Source organism: Primulina tabacum, chromosome 4 (genome assembly GCF_025594145.1).
Source record: "Primulina tabacum isolate GXHZ01 chromosome 4, ASM2559414v2, whole genome shotgun sequence".
Classification (NCBI taxonomy): Eukaryota; Viridiplantae; Streptophyta; class Magnoliopsida; order Lamiales; family Gesneriaceae; genus Primulina; species Primulina tabacum.
Genome location: NC_134553.1, coordinates 47,887,446 through 47,903,916, shown reverse-complemented (window position 1 = coordinate 47,903,916; position 16,471 = coordinate 47,887,446). Strand labels below are relative to the sequence as shown.

Below are 16,471 nucleotides of genomic sequence, written 5' to 3'. Positions count from 1 at the left end.
GACCAATCCGAATCGGAGATCGGTTCAGTAATTTATAGACAGATTCCGGGTCTGATTTTTATAATTTTTAATAGAAAATTACTTCTATTAATGAGAAATTTTTTTATTTAGTATTTTGAGTGGAAATAATAATGGCTAATCATAAAAATAAAAATAAATTACTAAAAATTGATTTTCATAATTGAAAATCTAAAATTCATTACGGTTTATTAAAATATATTTTCAATACTCCAGATCTTCGTCAGAGTTTGATCTTTGAAATTCGTCGATCTCTCCAGGGATCCTATTCTTTTTTCGACTGAAAACTAATCTTGTAGCGTTATCATGCTAAGTGTTTCTGATTTTAAATTAGTTTTTTGTTTATCAATGATTCTTCCACACACTGAAAACATGCATTTACTTTATCACCAAAATTTAACGGAGGCCAAATGGAAAGCTAACAATATGAAATGCAAGAGAATGCTTGAAAAAGATAATATTTTCATGTATTTGAAATGAGTAATTGAACACATTATTTATAAGCATCAAAATGCACACCAGGAGTCATGCAAGATTAATTAACTCAATCAATCTTCCAATTAACTCAAGAATATGAAGAGCCAAAAGTTTTCAATTAATTCAAGAATGTGGAAAGTCAAAAGACACTACCATAATAAAAAGCCGCAACTAACTCAAGAATGTGAAGAGCCAAAAGACACACCCACGTTCATGAGACATAATTTTTATTCAAACTCTAAATTTGATTCAAATTTCGATCAAAGAAAATATCGTACTTTTTGCTTTTGAAACATTTGGATGCAGTTTGAAAGATTTTGTGGGTTCAAGTTCATTGATCAGGGTTTGACTGAAAAACTCTACAAGTTTTCAAAAACCGAAGTTACAAATCACGAAGTCGGGTTTGCATACTTTTCTAGTTATAGATAGGCTTCGACCTTGGAAGCCAACATAAAAACTGCAGATTTGAAGAATTCCATATCTAACATTATTAAACTTATTTAATTTATATGGAGTGAAATTGAATTTACTTGACTTTCTTCCGTGTATATATATATATATATATATATATATATAAAGAATGCTGGGTGGTGGAGAGAACCATTGGGTTAGTGAGATTCTACCTATGTGGGCACTACCCTCACTTCATTTCAACGGGTAAGATATTGCCACACATACAATTTCAAAAAAAAAGTGGGTCCTATATATGCATGGGCAAATTTTGGCCATCCATCTTATTATGAGGACAATGTCCACGTGGATAGGATGAAATAAACCGCCCGCCCGGCAGAAATGTATGCCATCTCAGGCACATAATTAGGATCGAACAAGTAAAAAGGCAGTTGACAAACAAAACTCTAGTTAGCTATTTACTAAGCAACGCAAAATTAGGTGCTGCGGCTGTCACAAAATTCGCCTTCTTAACGAACCTCCCTTTCATTCGGGGCCTCTTCTCCGCGTTCAATTTCCGAACTTCGTACCTTATTTTCTTCGAGTACAACCTATTCCGGCGCTTCTTGTTGGGAAATTACCCCGAAGTGATGCCGATCACGATGATAATATAGTGCCGAAATTGCGGAATAAAATAATCAATCAACAAGAACACAACGATTTACGTGGTTCACCCAAAATAGGCTACGTCCACGGAGCACTGCAACTTTTATAACCGGAAGAAATATTACAACAAGTGTATACACCAATACACTAAATATTCCTCACACTCCCAAACCCGAGTATACCGAGAAAATAATTTATCTAACTCACACAAGAGAATTCCCGCACTCAAGAAAAAATACACTCTTTTTTTCTATGCACTCTCTTTTTATCAAAGTTGAAAAGCTTTTGATTTTGGGATACAATAACTGAAGGAGTTGAGCTCTATTTATAACCAGAATTCTTAAGCCAAAAGAGATCTCCCGATGTGGGATTTCATTTTCTGATTTTTAAATTCCGCGTGGGCCCCACCTTATTAAAAAACTCACATAACAATTCTCCCACTTGAAGACTTGATTTCAATCATGTCTTCACACCATCATTGCAGCAGCTCATATATCTCCATTTATACTTGCAGTCCGACTGAAGTTGAACACAACTTCAGTTTGTCAATGGTTACTGTCTTTGTGAGCATATCGGCTGGATTCTTACTTCCAGGAATCTTCTCCAGCATCAAGATTCCATCTTCCAGCACCGATCTGATGAAATGGTACCTAACCTGTATATGCTTTGTCCTAGCATGATAAACATGATTTTTTGCTAGATGAATAGCACTCTGATTGTCACAGTGTAACGTGTTATCTTCAAGCTTCTGACCCAATTCTTCCAGAAAGGATCTCAACCATATCATCTCCTTGCTAGCTTCTGTAACTGCAACATACTCAGCCTCAGTAGTCGAAAGTGCAACAATCTTTTGCAGCTTAGACACCCAGCTTACAACTGTACCACCTAATATGAACACATATCCAGTAGTACTTTTCCTGCCATCCAGGTCACCACCCATATTGGCATCGACAAAACCCTGTAAGCCCAATTTTGACCTCCTGAAGCATAAAGAACAACTAGCAATACCTTTCAAATACCTGAGAATCCACTTAACTGCTTCCCAGTGTTGCTTTCCTGGATTACTCATAAACCTGCTCACGACTCCCACTGCATGTGCTATGTCTGGTCTTGTACACACCATTGCATACATGATGCTTCCGACAGCAGAAGCATAAGGAACCTTATTCATATAAGCCTTCTCCTGCTCCGTCGATGGTGATTGTGCTTTGGTTAGTTTGAAATGGCTAGCCAAAGGAGTACTAACAGATTTAGCTTCATCCATATTAAATCTGCTAACCACCTTTTTTACGTACTCTTCTTGAGATAACTTCAAGAATCCATTCACCCGGTCTCTAAAGATCCTCATTCCAAGGATTTGCTTTGCAGCACCCAAATCCTTCATGGCAAATTCCTTTGATAAATCTTTCTTGAGTTTATCAATTTCTTCCAGACAAGCTCCAGCTATCAGCATATCATCTACATATAGTAGTAGTATGATATAAGAACCGTCGAACCTTTTCACATAACAGCAGTGATCAGCTTGACACCTTAGGAAACCATTTTCACTCATGAATCCATCAAACTTCTTGTACCACTGTCTTGGAGCTTGTTTGAGACCGTACAAGCTCTTCTGAAGTTTGCACACCATTCTCTCTTTTCCCCGTACTTCAAAGCCTTGTGGCTGTTTCATATAAATTTCTTCATCTAGGTCACCGTGAAGAAACGCAGTCTTTACATCCAACTGCTCCAAATGTAAGTCTTCCTTCACCACTAGTCCAAGTACTGTCCTGATAGTGGTTAATTTAACCACCGGAGAGAAAATTTCGGTGTAATCAATTCCATCCCGTTGTTGGAAGCCTTTTACAACAAGTCTTGCCTTGTACCGCTTGCTACCATCATGCTCTTCTTTTAACCGGTACACCCACTTGTTATGTAACGCCTTTTTGCCTTGTGGAAGTTCTGTCAACTCCCACGTCTGATTGGATGACAGTGAATCCATCTCATCCTCCATGGCCAACTCCCACTTGGTTGAATCATCATTTTGCATTGCCTCTTCATAGGTCTCCGGTTCACCTTTGTCTGTCAGCAAAATATAGTGAAGTGCAGGGGAGTACCTCTCAGGTGGTCTAATGGTTCTCAAAGATCTCCTGAGTTCAATCACCGGAGTTTGTGGGTCATCATCTTGTGCAGTTTCTTCTTCATCTTCCTGGTTACTGGTTTTTGATTCATTCACAGGAATATATGTCAATGTCACTTCATCAGTCTTCTTGACTTCAGGACATTCATCTCCAGCTCCAATGTCTGACTTGTCCTTGTACAGAAGTTTCTCATTAAATATTACATCCCTGCTCCGAATGATCTTCCGATTTTGGTCATCCCAGAAACGATAACCAAACTCATTATCTCCATGACCAATAAAGAAGCACTTCTTTGATTTCGGATCAAGTTTTGTTCTGCTTGCTGAATCAATATGAACATAGGATAGACATCCAAACACTTTCAAGAAAGAAAGATTTATTTCTTTGCCGCTCCATACCTCTTCGGGTATTCTGCAGTCAAGCGGTATCGAAGGTCCTCTGTTGATCAGATATGCTGCAGTGTTAACAGCATCAGCCCAGAATGATTTTGGCAATCCAGAATGCAATCTCATGCTCCTTGCGCGTTCATTCAAGGTCCTGTTCATCCTTTCAGCTACACCATTCTGTTGAGGTGTACCAGGAATGGTTTTCTCCATCTTGATCCCGTTCTGTGCACAATATTTCTTGAACTCATCATCTTCATATTCTCCACCATTATCAGATCTTAAGCACTTCACCTTCAAGTTGGTCTCATTTTCCACCATGGCTTTCCACCTTTTAAAGGTCTCGTAAACATCAGATTTATTTTTCAGAAAATAAACCCAAACATTTCTACTCGAATCGTCAATGAATGTGACATAGTATCTCAAGCCTCCAAGGGATGTCATAGGAGATGGTCCCCATACATCAGTATGAACCAGCTCCAACTTTGCTGCTTTCGGTTCTCTACCACCTTTTAAAAATCTCACCTTCTTCTGCTTTCCAAAGATACAACTTTCACATAGTTGGTGTTCAACAGTCTTTAATTCTGGTAGCTTTCATTTTGACACCAACATCTTCATTCCCTTTTCACTCATATGTCCAAGTCTATAATGCCATAGACTTGAATTGGCTCCAGCATCCACAGCTGCTAGTGTGTCTCTACAACTGGAAGTCATATACAGTGTTCCAGTTTTCTTTCCTCGAGCAACGATCATGGCTCCTTTGTTCACTTTCCAGGAACCATCACCGAAGGTCACATTATGGCCTTCATCATCGAGCTGTCCCACCGAGATCAGATTGCGTGTCAATTTTGGTACATGTCTGACTTTGTTGATTTTCCAGATATATCTATTTGACATCTTCATTCGTACATCACCCATACCAACAATTTCCAAAGGTTTTCCATCAGCCAGGAAAACTTTTCCGTAATCGCCAGCGATGTAATTATCAAATACATCGCGATCACCAGTGGTATGAAACGAAGCTCCCGAGTCCATAACCCAAGAATCAACAGGGCTTTGCATGGATAATAGCAGAGCATCATGTACTTCCTCAGTGACAGCATTGGCGTTATTTTTCAGTTGATCTGCAGTTCTTTTTCAGGTGACCAGTCTCACCACAGCTCCAGCACTTCATATTCTTTTCAAGGATGTTTTTGTCTTTTCCATTTCTTGATTTGGATCTACCGCGCCATCGGTTTGAACTCCTTTCACCATTCATGCATCTTCCTCTGTTATCAAGATTTAGAGCAGATCTCGATGATGTTGCTTCACCCGAGTCTTTCCTGCGAACTTCTTCAGCAAGGATTTGATCTCTAACATCATTGAGTTGTAGTTTCCCTTTTCCAACAGAGTTGCTAACCGCTGCCCGCATCGGTTCCCAAATGTCTGGTAAAGACGCCAGAAGAATAAGTGCCCGAATTTCATCATCAAATTTGATGTCCACCGATGTCAGCTGAGAGACAATCGTGTTGAATTCATTTATGTGCTTTGCCACCGAAGCACCTTCTCCCATCTTCAATTTGAATAACATCTTCATGAGATGTACTTTATTGTTTGCTGATGGCTTCTCGTACATGTCTGACAGAATGGTCATCATTTCCTCCGTGGTTTTGGCCTCCGCCACGTTATGCGCCACGTTCTTTGTTAGGGTCAGTCGTATCACACCTAACACCTGTCGGTCAAGGAGCTCCCAATCATCATCCTCCATCTTTTCTGGTTTCTTTCCTGATAGAGGTTGATGCAGCTTCTTACTGTACAGATAATCTCTTATCTGTAACCGCCAGAACGAAAAATCTGTTCCGTCGAACTTGTTGATTCCCGGTCCCGATCCATCATCTCCGGCCATCACTTCTCTAGCCTTAGCAAAAAATCTAAAAAATCTTTTCTGATGTGGAAGATCAGACAAGGCTGCAACCACAGAGCATACTCAGAATTTTTAAGAATTTTCACAACAAGGCTCTGATACCAGTTGTTGGGAAATTACCCCGAAGTGATGCCGATCACGATGATAATATAGTGCCGAAATTGCGGAATAAAATAATCAATCAACAAGAACACAACGATTTACGTGGTTCACCCAAAATAGGCTACGTCCACGGAGCACTGCAACTTTTATAACCGGAAGAAATATTACAACAAGTGTATACACCAATACACTAAATATTCCTCACACTCCCAAACCCGAGTATACCGAGAAAATAATTTCTCTAACTCACACAAGAGAATTCCCGCACTCAAGAAAAAATACATTCTTTTTTTCTATGCACTCTCTTTTTATCAAAACTGAAAAGCTTTTGATTTTGGGATACAATAACTGAAGGAGTTGAGCTCTATTTATAACCAGAATTCTTAAGCCGAAACAGAAAATCTCCCGACGTGGGATTTCATTTTCTTATTTTCAAATTTCGTATGGGCCACACCTCATTAAAAAACTCACCTAACACTTCTCCCTATACCTAGACACCCTTGCTTCTCTCCCGTCATCGCTCATCGCTCCCGCTCCTGCTCCTCCCATCATACTCATATTTCCACACACATGCATTGCTCCACAGTTGCCCTGAATTTACAGGTAAATCCGGGTTAATCCCATCCAACATTTACAAATTACAAGTATGTATGTATGTGTATGCATATAAACATACCGTGCAATCAGGCCAACAGTCACCGGAATGGAATCCCGGTCTTTCTCCGGTTGTCCACGGAGACTTTTCCTTGTCCCAATTCGAAATGATGCCTTCACAATCAAGACTCAAAAGGTTCTGATTTTTATAAGAATCACACTTGATGTTCATTAAAATTGGCTCTCCCATTACTGCAATATTCTTTACTTCTTCACTTGTAATTAATTGCAGAATCATAGCCGAAATTCAACTCAAAATCTTTTCTTCCCACTTCAATTTTAACCCTTTCACACCCTAAAGAATCGCAACCCTTCGGCTGATATATTTCTTTTTTCTCGTCAAAATCCAAAAGTCCTAATCCTTCCATACTAAACAAACTGTCGTCTAGCCCTTTACCCAGTAAACTCTCGACATCAGCAGCAAACTCCGCAAGATCCATTTCAGATGGAAGAAACCCATGTAAATTATTCATTTTTGGGCTCAAATCATCCGACAGATATATGTATTCGTGTTCAAAATCAGCAGGCTGTGTTATTTCTGCATGAATAATATCATCCCCAGATTCAGTAGAATTGCATGGTTTTGAAACAGACTGATGGAATGTAGGAACTCCGCACAGTAATTGTTCTTCATTTTCTTCACGTGAATTCTCTTCGCTGCAAATTTCAGGAACAAGGTGAGGTGGGCTAATAGATTTTCCATGCTTCTTCTGCCTTCGTGTTCGAGCTTTCTTGGTGAAACCATTGTGCCAGAAAGGCTCATAAATTTGACATTTTGCATCAAGAGATTTGATGGATGAGATTTTGAGGCGAACCCTTTCATGTCTCCGAGCTAAATAATTGGCCGAATGAACAGATGAGTCACAAGATTGGCACAAGAATGCATCGTCTGCTGCACAATACCATCTCGCTCTTTTTTTTATGCAGTTATCACAAGCTCTCACTGATTTTGCTCCAAAGGCGTTGGCTAGTTTGATGTTTAAATTCATGGATCCTGAATATATTTGAGCTTTTTTTTGGCTTGAAAATGACAATAAAATTTATGTGGGCTTCGTTGATTTCAAAGTTTGTGCAAATTATTTGTAGGCGGGGATTGTCTGTCCCACAGCGTGCACTTTTGCAGTAGTTTTTGAGTCGGTACTGGGACGTCCTGTTTGCTTATTTTTTCGATATTTATCAAGGGGCACTTTTGGGACCCATAATCGAGGGACTTATCTCTTTTCTGATTGGTTAAGAAGAAAATCCAATCATATTATCTGAATTTTGATTGGCTGGCTGTTTCATTATTGGATTTCTGGAAACAGTAATTGATCCAATTTCTTGATTTTTAAACTCGAATGAGACGTTTTTCGTAAAAGTTGTCTTTTTATGAGAGGGGCTGTTTGGGAGTTCGGAACAGTGGGTTTTGTTTTGGTCCCCTCTTCCAGAAAAAAAATAGTAAATAAAGATACATATTGGAGTAATAATTATTAAGTAATCAAGTTGTAAATTCATATTATATATTGCCAAAAATATCAAAATCTCTAGGTTATCCCTCATGAACAAGTTGCTTTGAGATTATCATCATGCAATTTGGTGATGGCTAAAAGTTTGTTACATCTATTATCTATTACTATCATTGAGGAATTGAAGAGGGCCACATATTATTGAGGAATTGAAGAGATCAATGAGTTGTATTACTTGGAATGCTCGAAGGGCTTGGGAACCAACGAGCATTCCGTGAACTCAAGTGACTTGTAGCAGAGAAGAGCCCAACCCTCCTTTTCTTATGTGAAACGAAATTGAGAGATTTGAACTGTAGATGGTGGAAGGAGGTATTGGGATACTCAGGAATGTTTGTTGTTAATTGTGTGGGTCGAAGTGGGGGTTTGATACTTCTTTGGAAGGAACCATTTGTGGTCAAGGTGCATTCGTACACAGTGGGACACATTGATTGCGTGATACAACATGAGGAAAAACGATGGAGATTTACTGGCTTCTACGGTCATCCAGAAACGCACTACAGACATGCATCATGGGCTCTCTTAAGACGCTTAAGCAGACTGTCGGAACTTCAAGGGCTGCCATGGCTAGTAGGCGGCGACTTTAATGAAATATGCTATGACAGTGAAAAACATGGGGGTAATATACGGTCACCTAATCAGACCAGAGCATTTCGGGACACACTTGATGATTGTCTATTACAGGATCTTCATGGGGGAGGTGAATTCTTTACATGGGTTAACCGTCGATCTTTGAGTAATATCATATTTGAAAGACGTAGACCGGTACACAGCAACTCTTGAGTGGAGACTTATGTATCCAGTTGCACAAGCTCAATCATTGGAGTTTTTCCACTCGGACCATAGACCAATCTTGCTTGTTATGGGCAAGATGCAGGAACTACCGGTGCAGCGGGGTCATGTGCTTCGATTCGAATCTCATTGGGTGACAGAGCCAGAATGTAAAGAAATGGTTGAAAAAGGATGGAAAAAATCTGATTCCTCCATATCATTGAAAGAGCGTATTTTGAGGTGTAAAACAACCCTTCACCAATGGGCAGAAAACAGATTTAAAAGCCTTCCTTGGCAGCTGAAAATCAAAAGGAAGAAACTTGAAAATTTGAAAACACAAGAACTATGGGAGCAAAATGTGAATCAAATAGGCTGCCTAGAGATAGAAGTAGAGAATCTTGCAAATAAAGAAGAGATGTATTGGAAGTAGCGGAGCCGAGCTAATTGGTTGGCACATGGTGATAGAAACTCAAAATACTTCCATGCATGTGCTTCAATTCGAAGGGACATGATCTTCATCCATGGACTGGTCTCTTCACATGGAGATTGGTGTACCGAGAAAATCCAAATGATTGAGATTATTCAAAGCTACTTCAGCAACCTATTCGAATCCTATAACCCAACAGAGGAAGACAGAAGTTTAATCACAGATTGTGTTGAGCCAAAAATCGATGAACACGTGAACTCAATATTGTGTGCTCCTTTTTCAGCCACAGAAATTAAAAGAGCTTTGTTTGACATGCACCCTGATAAGGCTCCAGGAAGTGACGGTATGTCTGTTTTTTTCTTTCAGAAATTCTGGGATATAGTAGGAGATGAGGTAATAGAAGCTGTTCAACAGATTCTAAATGATGGGAAACTCATTGATGAATGGAACGAGACTATAGTTACTCTGATCCCGAAAATTAAATCGCCCATGTGTATAAAGGATTTTCGCCCTATAAGTCTCTGTAATGTCTGCTACAAGATTGTTGCTCGTGCTCTAACGAACAGGCTATGTCCGATCTTAAAGCAAACTGTCAATGAGTATCAGAGTGCATTCATCCAAGGTCGCCTCATATCAGACAATATTATTTTGGGTTTTGAGACTCTTCACTGGATTCGAAATAGAAAAGGTGGAAAAAAAGGCTACGCATCTTTAAAACTTGACATGAGCAAGGCCTATGACCGTGTGGAATGGAGTTTTCTGGAGGGCATTATGCTTCAACTGGGGTTCTCACCTATCTGGGTGGAGAAAGTGATGCTATGTGTCCGGTCAGTTAAATACTCTTTGATACCCCTGTAAAGGTCCGGGTTAATGGTGACCCATTTCCGGGTTAATGATGACCCGGGTTATCGGTTGAATAGCCCGGATCAGAAGCCAACTGCCCGGGTACTTTTCCTCCACCCGGTTTCTCATATAGGCACCCAGGTAACCAACTACCCAGGCCACCTCGAGAATTGCACCACACTCGAGTGTGATCGATACAGACAGTCTAATCCGTCAGAACCACTTGAGTTTGGAGTGTCCGAGAAGTCATCAGAAGCTAGTATGATAAACCGACTTAGTAGGTGGTGTGATAATCGAGGTAACTACCCATTCTTCCACTATAAATAGCAGGTATTAAAGTCATTTAATGATTCTGAGATCTTTGAACTAAAAGCACTTACATATTTCCCCTCAAATATTGCTTGTGTTCATCTAAAAACCTGCTGACTTAAGCATCGGAGTGGCCACGTCGGACATCCCTCCGGCGTCCATTCACGAGTTACTTTCTTGTTTGCAGGTGTTGATCCAAGCCATTATCTTCACTCAAATTCTCAAACATTATAAATTATTGATTTGGTCCGTTGGAGCCCCGTACCCGGCTCACCCATTTTAACGAGATCACATCATTGGCGCCGTCTGTGGGAAATCACTGAGTTCGAGACGTTGATATGGCTCGTACGAGAAGAACCAACCAGGGTAATTCTCACACCCAGGGTGATGGGGGACAAACTTCAAGACAAGCTGATGTTAATAACATTGGAACAAACCTCATTACCCTGACCCCTGAAGAGTTAAAGAAAATGATGGCCGATGCCGTTGTGCTAGCTATGGCCAGGAAGGAGGTCTCTCACCCTGTCACACCACCCGGCGATAAACAGGGACATGATCAGGGATTTGAGCAGGAGCAGGAGCAGGGGCAGGGAAGGAGGGATAACGAGATGGTAGGAGAAGACGAGGGATCCAGCGCTGGGTCCAAATCTCCTACCGTGGCAGAGGAATTGTTGGAATTAAGGCAGAAGATGAAGGTCTTGGAAAGACAGTTGGAAAGACGGAGCGTTGCCCGGACAGTCCCGAGAGGATGCCCGTTTTCTGATATCATCGTCCGGGAGCCTCTTCCTGGAAATTTCAAATCTGCGAAGGTGAAAGACTATGATGGCAATGCAGACCCGGAGGAACACCTGGCCAGGTTTGAAAATATGGCCATGTTACACTGTTACACTGATAGAATCAAGTGCAAAGTGTTCCTAACAACACTGGTGGATTCAGCTCAGAGGTGGTTCGAAGGCTTGACTTCCCAAAGTATCAGTTCCTTTGGAGACTTCCAGAAGGTGTTTTTACACCATTTTAGCAGCAGTAAAAAGTACAAAAAGACTGCTTTTAGTCTTTTTGAAGTTAAGCAGAACCCAGAAGAGAGTTTAAGGGCCTATATCAGAAGATTCAACAGAGTGGCCCTAGACGTCCCTACTTGCGCCACTGAAACAAAGACTACTGCATTCACCCAGGGTTTGAGAGAGGGTGAGTTCTTCAAGTCACTGACTAAGAAGGTGCCGGGAGATTTCGAGGATCTATTGTCGCGAGCAGAAAAATATATTAATATGGAGAAGGCCCAGAAACAGAATAGGGAGGCTGTGAGAAAGGAAAAAGGAGACCGGATGTCTAAGCCCGAGGAGAGGGGACAGAAAAGAGGCAATACAGGGCACTTTTCTCACCACGTGCCTCTGAAAATTGCTCAGGAGAGGGAAGTGCAGGAGTGCAGCAGAGATTTGGACCCGGATCATCAGTTATCCCGGCCAGAAAAGAGTGGATTTTGCTCTTTTCACAAAGTATGCCACCATAACACTGAAAACTGCAAGGCACTAAAGGGGAATTATGTCTCACCCTCCATCCCGGGACCCAGTAACAATAGCCAGAGGCCGAGAGTGCCACCTTGGACATCTCGGCCACCAGGATCCAGCGCCCGAGGAGGAAGTGTGAGGAATATCCCGAGGATTGAGCCCAGTAGAAGAAGGGAGCCTGAGCCCGAGAGAAAAAAGAATTCGCCCCCTGCCACAGGAATGATCAAAATGATATTAGGAGGCTCTACTGATGGAGACTCTAACCGGGCAAGGAAGGGGAGAAGCAGGAGGGAATGTTTGGAGGTAGAGGGAGCAAGAAGGAATGAGGGGATCATTAGTTTTGGCCCGGAAGATTTGAGAGGGGTGAATCTGCCCCACAACGACGCCTTGGTGATCCAAGCCCGAGTGGCAAATTATGATATTCTACGGGTCTTTGTGGACTCAGGCAGCTCTGTAAATGTAATTTTTAAAGATGTCTTTGTACAGATGGATTTGCAGGGCTACCACTTAAAGGCTGTGGAGACTGCCCTCTTTGGTTTTGCTGGCCATATGGTTTACCCGGAAGGGGAGATCATGTTGCCATTAACCTTGGGTTCTCAGGATCTTAAGAGGACGGTGATGACTTCATTCACCGTAGTGGATTCCCCGTCATCATATAATATCATTTTGGGGAGACCGGCTATGAACGAATTGAGAGCCGTAGCATCCACATACCACCAAAAGATAAAATTTCCAGTAGGAGCTCGGGTGGGAGAAGTCCGAGGAGATCAACCATCCTCTCGGAAATGCTATGTGGAGGCAGTCCGGGCTGATCAGAGTAGAACAAGGAAGGAAGGGAAGAAGGCAAGGGTGGACGGGGAAAGAACGATGGGGAGAGGAGAGGTGCATTTTGTGGCAGAAGAAGAACAAGAAGTAATAGAAATCGGACCAGGTCAGCAAATCCGGGTGGCCCGAGATCTCAGTATATCCACTCGGAACATCAATTGAACATCCTCCCAGGATCTCACCCAGTAAAACAAAAAAAGAGGCACTTTGGCCCTGAAAAGGACAAAGTGATTGATGCGCAAATTAAGGAGCTTCTGAAAGCTGGCCACATTCGTGAAATTCAATTCCCCACATGGCTTTCGAATGTGGTCTTGGTACCCAAATCTACCGGGAGGTGGCGCATGTGTGTAGACTTCCGCGATCTCAACAAGGCGTGTCCCAAAGATCATTATCCTCTGCCCAGGATTGATCAGTTGGTGGATTCCACCTCGGGCTATGAATTGCTAAGTTTCATGGACGCATACCAGGGGTACCATCAAATCCCCCTGGCTAAAAAGGATCAAGACAAAGCCAGCTTCATCATCTCGGGAGGTACATTTTGTTATATTGTAATGCCTTTCGGGTTGAAGAATGCAGGGGCTACTTACCAGCGTCTGATGGATAAAGTCTTTGAGAAGCAGCTGGGACGGAATGTAGAAGTCTATGTGGATGATATTCTATCCAAATCTCGGGAGGGTGCCAGCTTTATTAGTGATCTAGAAGAAACTTTTGCGACTCTCATGCATTATGGAATCAAGCTTAATCATGCCAAGTGTATTTTTGGCGTGAAGAGTGGCAAATTCTTGGGATTCATTGTGACAGACCGAGGGATCGAGGTGAATCAAGAGAAAGTCAAATCTGTGCTAAGTATGCCATCTCCCCGATCTGTCAAGGAGGTACAAAAGCTAACTGGGAGAATTGCTTCCCTTTCCAGATTTATTTCCCGATCAGCACACCAGAGTTATCCTTTTTTTCAAGTCTTAAGGAAGGCCCAACAATTCGGATGGGATGAGAAATGTGAACAGGCCTTCCAGGACTTGAAAATTCATCTTGCCGGGCTCCTGGTGTTGGTGAAACCAGAACCTGGAGAAAAATTATATGTCTACCTGTCCACTACAGAGTATGCTGTCAGCTCTGTTCTAATAAAAGAGGAAGGAACTGATCAAAAACCTGTCTAGTATGTCAGCCATGCTCTGAGGGGGCCCGAGCTCCGGTATAGCGAAGTGGAGAAAATTGCTTTGGCCCTGGTCATGACCGCCCGGAAGCTAAGACCTTACTTTCTGTCACATCAGGTTATTGTTCTTACCAATAGTCCTCTGGGTAGGATCATGACTCACTCTGAAGTATCCGGACAAATGATAAAATGGACAGTAGAGTTGGGGGAATATGACATCGAGTACAATCCCCAAGTGGCCATTAAAGCGCAGGCTTTGTCAGATTTCTTATCTGAAATGATCCAGCCCAGCAAGGAGGAGTTATGGAAAGTGTCAGTGGATGGGGCATCTAGCCTGGTGGGGTGCGGAGTAGGGGTGGTGTTAGTGTCTCCCCTGGGAGAAAATGTCAAATTAGCATTAAGAATTGATTCCCGGATAACCAACAATGAAGCTGAGTATGAGGCTGTTCTTGCAGGTATTCGAGCTGCCCGGGAAGTTGGAGCTTCTCGGATTATTCTTTATTCTGATTCACAGCTCATCACTCAACAAATAAAGGGCATTTATGAGGCTGAGGATGACAGGATGCTTAAATATTTACAGCTCATTCGAGCCCAAGCAGAAAGCTTCATGGATTGGAGTATTGAACAAATACCCCGGGAAGAAAACAGTGAGGCAGACGCTTTGGCTAAAATGGCTGCTTCTTTATCAGAAGTTAATACCTGGGAGGTGCTGCATATTACTCGGCTGGTTCTCTCTACGGAGGAAGAAGCATCACCCCTGCCTGAAGATTCATGGATGACACCGCTGATCGCGTACATTACGAACCATGAGCTCCCTGAGGATAAAGCTCGAGCTCAGAAGATCAAAAGACAAGCTCCCAGGTTTGTTCTCTTAAATAAAATTTTGTACAGAAGATCATTCCAAGGACCGCTTTTGAAGTGTTTAAATGAAAAAGAGGTGGATTATGTTCTCCGAGAGATTCATGAGGGGTGTTGTGCCAAGCACCTCGGAGGAATGTCTTTAACTCGAAAAACAATGCTTGCTGGATTCTGGTGGCCCACCTTAAAACAAGATTCTGCTCGTTTGGTCCAGATTTGTGAGGGCTGTCAACATCATTCGAATTTCAGCTACAGCCCGGCCACTCTCATGAAGCCTATTTGGGCATCCTGCCCTTTTGATCAATGGGGCATGGATATTGTGGGTCCTTTTCCGGTTGCCCGGGCTCAGAAAAAATTCTTACTAGTAGCTGTTGACTAATTTTCCAAGTGGGTTGAAGCTGAGCCTTTAGCAAAAATCACCGAGCAGGAAGTATTGAAATTCTTGTGGAAGAACATTGTGTGCCGGTTCGGTGTGCCCAGGAGAATAATCTCGGACAATGGAAAACAATTTCAAGGTAAAGGAATTACGTCATGGTGCCAGGAAATGAAAATCACTCAATCTTTTACCTCTGTTGCATATCCTCAAGCCAATGGTCAAACAGAAGTTGTCAATAGAATCATTGTGCAAGCATTAAAAGCAAGACTTCAAGGTAAAGGAAAGAATTGGGTGGATGAGTTACCTAGTGTTATATGGGCTTACAGAACTACTCCCCGGGCACCTACTCAAGAAACTCCCTTCAGTTTGGTATATGGTTCTGAAGCAGTTCTTCCAGTAGAGATCGGGCAGACTTCTTCCCGGATAGAATCTTACCCGGAGGACAATGACCAGAGCAGGGCCATGGAATTGGACTTAATAGAAGAAAAAAGGAACATGGCATTTATTCGAATGGAGGCATACAGAAGTCGGGTGATGAAATCATATAACAAGAAGGTCTGCATTCGAGACTTCCAAGTTGGGGATTTAGTCATGAAAAAAGTCAACCCTGCTGGGGAAGTTGGGAAGCTGGAAGCCCGATGGGAAGGACCTTACAAAATCACTCGGAGAGTCAACTCGGGATCCTTTTATTTAGAAGATGCGCAGGGACGTCCCCTCAAAAGGCCTTGGAATGTGTTTAACTTAAAGAAGTACTATGCATAATAGATGTAATTGTTTGATGGAAGAAATCAATAAAAAAAATATATATTTTCTCAGAGTATTGCGTTTGTTATTATATCTCGGGAGCTGCTATGACCCGGTTCTTAAAAAGCCCAGGGCACTACACCCTGGCTCGGGGCACCACACCTCGACCATTCCCAAGTCCCGGGACATGATCCCCGGCCCAAGGCTCCGTACCTTGGTTCTTAAAAAGCCCAGGGCACTACACCCTGGCTCGGGGCACCACACCTTGACCATTCCCAAGTCCCGGGACATGATCCCTGGCCCAAGGCTCCGTACCTTGGTTCTTAAAAAGCCCAGGGCACTACACCCTGGCTCGGGGCACCACACCTCGACCATTCCCAAGTCCCGGGACATGATCCCCGGCCCAAGGCTCCGTACCTTGGTTCTTAAAAAGCCTAGGGCACTA

At 42.3% G+C, this 16,471-nt stretch overlaps 3 protein-coding genes and 1 pseudogene across 3 annotated transcripts in view; 3 read left to right on the top strand and 1 right to left on the bottom strand.

Annotated features, from left to right (window-relative positions):
* Positions 1-16,471, top strand: part of LOC142543584 (protein FLX-like 3) — a 76,118-nt gene that overhangs the window by 45,822 nt on the left and 13,825 nt on the right. The window lies entirely within an intron of this gene.
* LOC142543581 (zinc finger protein CONSTANS-LIKE 16-like) lies at positions 1,254-7,849 on the bottom strand (annotated as a pseudogene).
* LOC142542074 (uncharacterized) lies at positions 10,904-14,052 on the top strand. Its single transcript, XM_075648519.1, has 4 exons — positions 10,904-12,460; positions 12,557-13,001; positions 13,070-13,426; positions 13,472-14,052. Exons 1-4 carry the CDS (start codon positions 10,904-10,906, stop codon positions 14,050-14,052), a joined length of 2,940 nt encoding a protein of 979 aa, XP_075504634.1.
* LOC142542073 (uncharacterized) lies at positions 14,203-15,285 on the top strand. Its single transcript, XM_075648518.1, has one exon. It carries the CDS (start codon positions 14,203-14,205, stop codon positions 15,283-15,285), a length of 1,083 nt encoding a protein of 360 aa, XP_075504633.1.